The sequence below is a fragment of the Larimichthys crocea genome, unplaced genomic scaffold (assembly GCF_000972845.2).
Source record: "Larimichthys crocea isolate SSNF unplaced genomic scaffold, L_crocea_2.0 scaffold131, whole genome shotgun sequence".
NCBI classification, from domain to species: Eukaryota; Metazoa; Chordata; class Actinopteri; family Sciaenidae; genus Larimichthys; species Larimichthys crocea.
Window position 1 is genome coordinate 162,429 of NW_020851796.1, and position 9,805 is coordinate 172,233.

The 9,805-nt window shown below is 39.4% G+C and overlaps 1 protein-coding gene across 1 annotated transcript in view; it reads right to left on the minus strand.

Annotated features, from left to right (window-relative positions):
- LOC113744710 (glycine receptor subunit beta-like) overlaps nucleotides 1-9,119 on the minus strand; it is a 15,940-nt gene extending 6,821 nt beyond the window's left edge. Inside the window, exons 1-3 of the mRNA XM_027275437.1 lie at nucleotides 8,988-9,119; nucleotides 8,049-8,201; nucleotides 6,611-6,759 (exon numbers count right to left, since the gene is read on the minus strand). Coding sequence (XP_027131238.1) covers nucleotides 6,611-6,759; nucleotides 8,049-8,201; nucleotides 8,988-9,096 — 411 coding nt within the window. The 5' untranslated portion in view covers nucleotides 9,097-9,119. The remainder of the gene's footprint in view (nucleotides 1-6,610; nucleotides 6,760-8,048; nucleotides 8,202-8,987) is intronic.
- Between the last annotated feature and the right edge of the window lie 686 nt (nucleotides 9,120-9,805).

The following is a 9,805-nucleotide window of genomic DNA, read 5'->3' on the forward strand; positions in this document are numbered from 1 at the left end:
GTCACTCTGTTTTATAAATAAAGTTCTACTGCATTTGTGGTCTGTGTTTCCGGTGGATCTGTTGTTGTTTTACAGACGGAGCTCCCAGAACCTCCGACGCGGTCTCCGCCGTATTCCAGGTTGGGTTCCACCTCTTTTGTTCCCACACGTACTGAGCACAAACGATTAACCGCTGTATATAACCAGGAACCTGTGCCAAACAATCTGGATCCCCTCGTCTACAGCTCTGGATCACACTATGTTTGTCTCCAGGTGTTGTTTTCATGCAACAGTAGTAACAGTCGCTGGATGACCAGTAGTAGCAGGAATACTGTAGTAACAATAGTGTAACAGTGACAGTACTATCAGTATAATTGGCAGTTTGAACGACAGAAAGAAAAACAGAAGAGCTGTGAGGTGAACCAACATGTTACAACATGCTCACACACACACACACTTGGAGGTGTGTGTGTGTGAGCATGCAGACTGAGCTGAGCTGCCGGCTATTCTTTGACCATATAAGGACTGTAGACAGAAAGCTTCCCCAGAGACATCCACACACTAACACTCACACACACACACACACACACACACACACACACACACACACACACACAGGAGATGAGTTAATTCCTCCTGCTGCATGCTGCTCATTTATAAAATTAAACCAGAAGATGTTCAAAGTTAGCCCTAACTGAGCTTCATGCTAATTAAGCCATGTGCTAACTTAACCTAGAAATAGTAGTAAAGACAGTAGTAGGCAGTAGTATAATACAGTAGTGTAAGTAATGAAATTAAGTGTGTGTCGAGTACGAGTACGAGTTAGTACTTGTCTAAAGGAGTTAGTACGTGTCAGCACTGGTCAGTACGAGTCAGTTTCAGCTGTGATGGACTCACTTCTCCTGCAGGTCCATCAGGCTCTGCTCAGCCCTCTGCAGACCCTCCAGGTCCTTCATCAGCTTCCACATGTCGTCTCTGGACTTCCTAGTCTGGACATAGGCGAACCAGCAGCCACCCAGCGCCATCAGGATGGACAGACCCAGGACCAGATCCTTCCACTGGTTATGTCGGCCTGTATACACAAATATAAACACAGTATAATATATAGTACTTAATATTAATTTATATACCAGTACTTCTTTTATAACACCGCTGCATTATATAATTAATGATTGATATCTCACACACACCTGGCGGCGGTCCAAACAGGACGATGTCCAGGGCTTTGAGCTGCAGTTTCTGAGCATGACTCCTGTCTAAAATCTTGAGCACGGACACCATCAGGGTGGTGTTCTTCACCGCCAGCCTGTCGAGAACACAGACATCACGGAGATTATTGAAGACTTGCAGAGAAACAAACCTTTCGGTCTGGGCTGTAGATTTTAACCTCAGGCGGAAGTGGAAACCGAGAAACAAACATTGTCATGGTTGTGTGGTTTTGCAGCTCAAAGATTGTTCTGAAAAAAAGGTGCATTCAGGGACGCTCTTACAACCTTAGACCTGGAAACTGTTGTAGTAACGTCAGGATCTGAACAATACTGAAACCTCAGGAGTGAACAAGAGGAGCTTAAATGATGTTACAACGTTATCCGACATGTTATCACTGCAGGTTTATGTGTCATGGCTGCTTCAACTCTGATTACTATTATAATTTACTCATAATGAATTCAGGATATCATTTACAAACAGTCTGAGCAAAAAGTAGAAATCATTGACTGTGAATTACTGAAGTTTTACCGACTGAATGTAAAAAGTGTGTCAGATGTAGGGGGCTCTGATTACAGAATACAACAATTTACTACACTTAACTAACTAAGCTTAATGCTAACTTAGAAATTATTTGCATGAGCCAACACTAAAAACCTCTGATAATATTAAACATGACTGAGAATAAGAGTGATTGACACCAGTCAGTACTGGTCAGTACGAGTCAGTTTTATGACCACCGTACACCAAATGATTGAGGTGAAAAACATTCATGATTTTTTACCGAAATTTCAAATTTGCCTGCAACACTGAAATCATTTGTCGTTTGGTGTAAAGTCAGCATAAATGTAAACAAATATTGGTAGGCCACAGCTGAATCACTGACTCCATGGCAACATGGTACACAATACTGTAAAACACAAATGTGTATGTGTGTGTGTGTGTGTCACCTGGGCAAAGCTTTTCCATCCAGCTGATGTTTCCTGAAGGTTTCTCCGTACTGAGGAAGCTCCACACTGATGCGCAGCCAGTCCTCCACCTGCTGCACCGTCCAGTTAAACACTGAACACACACACAAAATGTAAAATGAAGAATTAAATAAATAATCTATCTCTCATAGGCTCTCATGTATCAACAACATTAAAGTTAAACGAGGTTTAAACGAGCTGAATGAGGTTTAAACCAAGCAGCAACCTTTGTGACTGTGACTACGAAACATTAATCGACTCCGCCCCTCACTCACCCCCCACACTGCCGCCATCCTTGTTCACAGTCTCGTCACTTCCCGCCTAGATTACTGTAACTCTCTCCTCTTCGGCCTCCCTCAAAAAACCCTCCATAAACTTCAACTGGTCCAGAATTCAGCTGCCCGCATCATAACCCGGACCCCCTCCATCCACCACATCACTCCTGTCCTCCAACAGCTCCACTGGCTCCCGGTTCAGTGGCGCATACAATTCAAAGTTCTACTACTTACATTTAAGGCCATCCACAACCTCGCCCCTCCGTATCTGTCAGATCTCATTCACATTCAAACACCCTCCCGTGCCCTCAGATCCTCTTCATCCATACACCTGTCTGTTCCCTCCGCCCGCCTCACCACCATGGGGAGCAGAGCATTCAGCCGCTCTGCTCCCCGACTCTGGAACTCATTACCACCCACACTCAGAAACACGGACTCTTTCACCCTCTTCAAATCCCAACTTAAAACATACCTGTTCACAACCGCCTATCCACCATGACATCATCTCTGCATGCACATTTTCTCCTTTCTTGTTTTTATTGATTTTGATTTTATTGATGTTGTTTTTATGTGTTTCAAATGTTTTATGCTGTTTTTAAATGTGATGTGTACGGTGACCTTGAGTGTCAGAAAGGCGCCTTCAAATAAAAATAAATTTATTATTATTACATTCACCTTTGACCCACCAATGACTATCCAGAATGAAGTAAACCCAAAAGTAGTATTATCGCACCAAGAGTCACACTTTCAAAGTGCCTTTGTCTTTATGTAAACAACCAGGATCTTCATGATTTATTCAAACTAAAGCAGAGACATAGGATAAACATTAGCAGTGTTTTTTCGTGCTGGAATAGAACTTTTGACCCCAAAACAGCAAAGATAAGACATATTGTATCGTTTTGTGGAATTTTTTTGCTACTCTTTGAGGGCTAGCTGGCCAAGTTTAATCGCACAGTGATGTGACACATATCTTTGTAATCAGCGGAGTCTCTGCTTTCACATTTGTGTGGTTTGGTTAAAGTGGTGAAATTAGCAGAAGCACTAAAGTGGATATGCACTGTTTTCGTATTTTTGTTACATGCCCAGATAATTGCTTGGTGATTGAACTGGGGGTGGCAATGCTTTGTAGAGCTTTTAGCTGAGTTTCTCCCCGTCATTTTGGTATGATAGATGTTAGGATTGGTGCTTCCTAGCAGACGCTGATCATCTGTATTGTGCATGCATGTCATGCTGTCCCCCGTATGGGGGACTTTCGGGTTGAAATATGAAGTTATCGGTTATTGGTATGGGTATCGGCCATGAGAAGCAAGAAATTATCGGTTATCCGTATCGGTTGAAATTTTTCACATCATGCATCGCTAAAAAAAAATCCTTTGAAAATGTAATAATTCCAGCCGATAATGTAATAATACATAAATAGGACTGAATTTCTTGGAAATAAAAGATTATTTTGCTGTTTTTGTGCAGTTTGCTCATCAAAAATAGATATAGTGGATGTTTTTGTGCAGTTTGCTCATCAAAAATAGATATAGTGGATGGCATAGTTGTTATATTCATTCATCAAGGGTACGTAATATGCAGCACTCTCTCTCCTTAATTATGGTTGTATTATTAGTTGTACAAAATCTTTATTTAGAATATTGTTTATTTGCTTCGATATGTAAATTCATAATTTCATGTATGGAGGAATATTATTTAAATTCAGTTAGATCACTTAGTGGAATGTGCTAGAATCCAGGAAGAGATCAATGGTCATGTGACCTACATTTGTTTTGCTAATGTTGCTATCTTGATACCAGTGGGCCAGGTTCTCTACTTCCTTCTGATGGGCCATTTTATTTTTATTCATAGTGATCAGGCCCATCACAGCTATTTAAAAAATACCACCTTGGGGTGCTCAGATGTTAATGATTAGGGTGGTTGAGGTGTGTCCTCCCACCCTCATAACTGGAATCTGCATTTTAAGAAGTCAAGTCATATACAGTGAGGTGTTCAATCTCAGATTATTGAGCTTCGTGACCTGTCTGAAGGGGACTATTGTGTCGACAAATTATTTGCTTGAAACAGATCTAATTACTACAACCAGTTTAGACCTACACTGATCAGAAATATAAATGAGATGAACTCAAAGATCTAAAACATTTTCTACATACACAAAATAACCATTTCTCTCAAATATTGTTCACAAATCTGTCTAAATCTGTGATAGTAAGCACTTCTCTTTTGCAGAGATAATCAATCCCACCTCACAGGTGTGGCATATCAAGATGCTGATTAGCTTGAATATTGCACAGGTGTGCTTTAGTCTGGCCACAATAAAAGGCCATTCTAAAATGTTCAGTTAATCACACAGCACAATGCCACAGATGTCGCAAGTTTTGAGGGAGCAATTGGCATGCTGACAGCAGGAATGTCCACCAGAGCTGTTGCCTGTGAATTGAATGTTCATTTCTCCACCATGAGCCGTCTTTAAAGGCGTTTCAGAGAATTTGGCAATACATCCAACCGACCTCACAACCACAGACCACATGTAACCACACCAGCCCAGGACCTCCACATCCAGCATGTTCACCTCCAAGACCGTCTGAGACCAGCCACTCGGACAGCTGGTGAAACAATCAGTTTGCATAACCAAAAAATGTCTGCACAAACTGTCAGAAACCGACTCAGGGAAGCTCATCTGCATGCTTGTCGTCCTTGTCTGGGTCCCGACCTGACTCCAGTTCATCGTCGTAACTGACTTGAGTGGGCAAATGCTCACATTCAATGGTGTCTGGCACATTGGAGAGGTGTTCTCTTCACGGATGAATCCCGGTTTTCACAGTTTAGGGCAGACAGTGTGTGTGGCATTGCGTGGGTGAGCGGTTTTCTGACGTCAATTGTAGCGTGGTCTGATGCCACTGTGGGTTCTCAGCAGGTAAGACTCAACCAGTGATGACTTTACTATGTTTATTTCTCATGCAGTACACACACAACAGCTCCCTCGGGTCGTTCGCAGGCGTCTTCTTTTTGAGTGCTGCCGACTGCCGGGAACATCCGTCCTGTGTCTACGTCTCTCTCTCCCAGGTGCAGCACGCTACTGTGTTTTAAAAGGAGAGAGTGATTAGCTCAACAGGAAACCGGTGTGCTAATCACTCTCACCTGACGCTGCTATCCTGAGCCCTCCCCACATCTCTCTCCTGCAGCTGATGCACCATGCCCCTTCCACATCAATGCTGTGGATCAGTGGCCCATGGTGGCAGTGGTGTGGTATGGTCAGGCATATGTTCTGGACGATGAACACAGGTGCATTTTATTGATGGCATTGTAAATGCACAGAGATACCGTGATGAGATCCTGAGGCCCATTGTTGTGCCATTCATCCACGACCATCACCTCATGTTGCAGCATGATAATGCACGGCCCCATGTTGCAAGGATCTGTACACAATTCCTGGAAGCTGAAAACATCCCTTTTCTTGCATGGCCAGCATACTCACCAGATATGTCACCCACTGAGCATGTTTGGGATGCTCTGGATCGGCGTATACGACAGCGTGTTCCAGTTTCTGCCAATATCCAGCAACTTCGCACAGCCATTGTGGACCAACATGACACAGGCCACAATCAACAACCTGATCTCTGAACTTCATGTGAAGGAGATGTGTTGCATTGCATGAGGCAAATGGTGGTCTTCATGATAAACCCCCAGACCCCCTCAATAAAACAAAACTCCACATTTCAGAGTGGCCTTTTATTGTAGCCATCCTAAGGAACACTTGTGCAATGTTCATGCTGTCTAATCAGCATCTTGAAATGCCACACCTGTGAGGTGGGATGGATTATCACGGCAAAGGAGAAGCGCTCACTATCACAGATTTAGACAGATTTGTGAACAAAATTTGAGAGAAATGGTTATTTTGTGTATATAGAAAATGTTTTAGATCTTTGAGTTCATCTCATGAAAAATGGGAGCAAAAACAAAAGTGTTGCATTTATATTTTTGTTCAGTGTACTAATGCTGAGTAAAATCAAAAAAGCTTGAATAAAAAATGACTGCTCCGTAGCTGCTGTGTCACCTGTGTCTCCATAACCCCACATTATTTGGCCTGGAAGAGTCTAGCCCAGTGATAGATGTGGAGGTTTACTCTAAATTAGAGTTGTGCTTATGTGTGTATGTATCTGTTTGTGTTAAACAACTGACCTGCACCACAGCATATTCCACCAGGGAAGAAAATCCAAAAAGTAAACAGGCAATGAGCCAAATATCAATGGCCTTTACATAGGAAACCTTTGGTAGTTCTGACGCCAAGGACATACTCTCGCTGGACAGAGAGAGCACTGATAAAATACCTAGAAACACATAGATGTTAACACATTAATGTTACCACATGAGAATAATTGTTACCAGACTAGTAATATTTGTGTGAATTTAAACTTACTATAGAAAAAAAAGGGAGAAAAAAAGTTGTTGATCAGTAACTATAATGTGTTTAGTGTAATGTCACCATGCGCTTTACCATCAACTAGTGGCATGATAAAGAATAGTGGCAAGATAAATGAAGAATGGTTTGATGAATGTGAATCAAAGTATTAATAAAGGACTAAAAACAATATCGGATAAAGGCAAAATTGAGAATATCAGTAATAAATGAAATATTGAAAATAATTTTAATATATATTTTATTTGGAAAGTTCAGCAAGAGTGTAATCTGTTGTAAAGATCAGTATGAGCAATTTATGTCATCACATTAATTTGGCAGAAAACTTTGTTAACCTTTAACATATTAATGAACAATCCTCCATGCACACCAAAGTTAGTTACGGAGTTCCACAAGTTTCTGTGCTTGACCCAGTTCAGTTTGACTTATATATGATTCCTATAGGCAACTAATGAGGAATAACTCCAAAAAAAAAAATAATAATAATAATACATTTAAATAAAAACACAATCTGGATACTCAAAGACACTGCACATAAAAGACCATAAAAGCAGCAACAACACTCAAAAAAATCAGTTAGCTAAACTTGCCTTGAGAACAGAAAAATCTAGATAGTTAAACTGAAACAAAAGTGAATAGAAGTAATTACTAAAAAACATGTTTGTAAACAAATAATTAAGTCCAAATCCAAATTACACGTCATACCAGTGATGCCTTAGATATAGGCTTTGACTGAGACATAAGCGTATTTCAGCCATTAACATTTGAGCTAACATTTGACACTCCCTTGAGCACTGTAGCCTCTCAGGAAAGACCTGTTGAAAGTGAAAGTGAGAGACCTTCCTTTTACCTTTACCTATCTTTACCTTCACCTGCATTATCCATAAAGACAAGATAACATTACATTTCACACCTCAGAATGAGTGATGTGTCAGTGTCTCAGGTGTCTTTGCTCAGTGACCATGTCCTGAAACAACTAGAAACTAGTCCTTTCATAGTCCTACAGCAGTCTCCCTCAGTTCTTGGATTAGAAAGCAGGAAACATTAAGTACCAGTAACAAGTTAAAAAAAACTTCTCTGTGTAGTGTACCCACCTGTACAGTAATGATGTATATAACTCCTGTATACATCTGTGTACTATACAGTTGAATGTAAAATGATAGATATACAGTATATGGATGGTTAATTTGTGGTACTCACCCAATGGTACCCTTGCAGCTGAAGCATCAGGGTTGATCCAAAATGATAACCAGGATAATACAACAATCAATAGAGTTGGAGCATAAACTCCCATCATGTAGAAGCCAACCTGTCGACGCAATGTAAAAATCACTTCCACACAGGTATAGTATCCTAGAAAAAGATAGAGAAGGAGTAATTATGGATTAGCATAATAAACTATGTATAAAAAGTAAGGACATTTGCGTTTAGTAGATTATTTTTTTGTTGTAACAATAATTTCTGGCAATGTATCTTATACTATTGGAAAGCCTGTTTATTTCCTTTTAAATGGTGCCACATTTGTAAGGAGCATGCATTTGTGGGATGAGCAGCAGAGCTGAGTATGTGGGATCTCAAATAGCTTTTCTTTGCTGTTGACTTTGGTGTTGTTTGGTGGATGGGATGATTGATTCAAGAGTATGTCATTTGAAATAATTAAAGCCATATACTAAATATTGTTTAAATGCATCAATATAATGACATTTATAAAAGGTTAACCGTTTTGCATGCACCTTTAATCAATTATAGTGTTAGTGATCATCATCATATATCATATTTTACCTCCCAGTAATGTAACAAGTTAATTTATCCGCAAAACAATGGTTAACACTTCCTTATTATCAGATTTATGCATGAGAAATGTTACATTAAGCGTAATATTATTGAATGTATATTTTTACTATGGTTAACGTTAATGGGAAGTTACTAATTTGACAAGTAACAAGGTATCTTATTATATTAGAAACATATTTTACATTATACATTCATTATATTTTACTATTATAATCAGTTGAGTTAATAAGAATAGTTGAATGGACAATATACTGTTTTGTAATGGTGGTTATATGCTATATTCATACTTAAGATAGTGGCAATGTTAATGCTTCAGTTTTAATCACATAATTAATTATTACTAACCTGTTCCTTGGTAATACTTTGTACAGTTTCCATATTTTATGTCCTCTTGTTTGATGTCGAACTGAGGGAGAGCAATCTCATCCATCTGAACTGGGTCAGACTGCCACATGAACACAAGATCACTGGTGGTATACCCAACTAAAACATAAAACATAAACATGAAAACATTATATACTATATATTATTTTATATATATATATATATTAGGGCTGTCAATCGATTAAAAAAAATTAACTAATTAATCGCAAAAAAATCTGTAATTAATCGCGATTAATTTATCAATAAATTTATCAATAAATTAATTGCATTTTTCTGAGACTGAAGCTTATAATAAATATTTATTTATGTAAAATGATCAAATGAGTGTAGAATAAACACAGAGAAAGTATATTTAAATCATTCATTTTATTGGCTTAAGGTGCACATATGCACAGTGCAAATAGAAAAAAGCCAGAATGAGGAAATATACTGACGAGTGCCACACTCCTGTAGTGTAGACTGGCAAGATCCCATGAAGGTAATTTCAGCAGGGTGTTTTGCTTTGAGGTGATATGTTAAGTCGTGTTACTTCTGTGGAATTTAAATTCGGCTTTGCATTTTAAAATGAAATGTTCCCCCTAAAAGTCCTTCCTTATCCAACTTTCCACCATAGACTCTCCTTTAGTTAGGATAGATCATAGACATATACATAGACGCCTCATTGAGCAGCTTGGTCCGTTGCTGCGATACGTTAACGCATCCGCCACATAGGATGTGGCAGATCTGCCTGTAAACTAATACAAGGAAATGGACTGAACTTCATAAAGCGCCTTTCTATA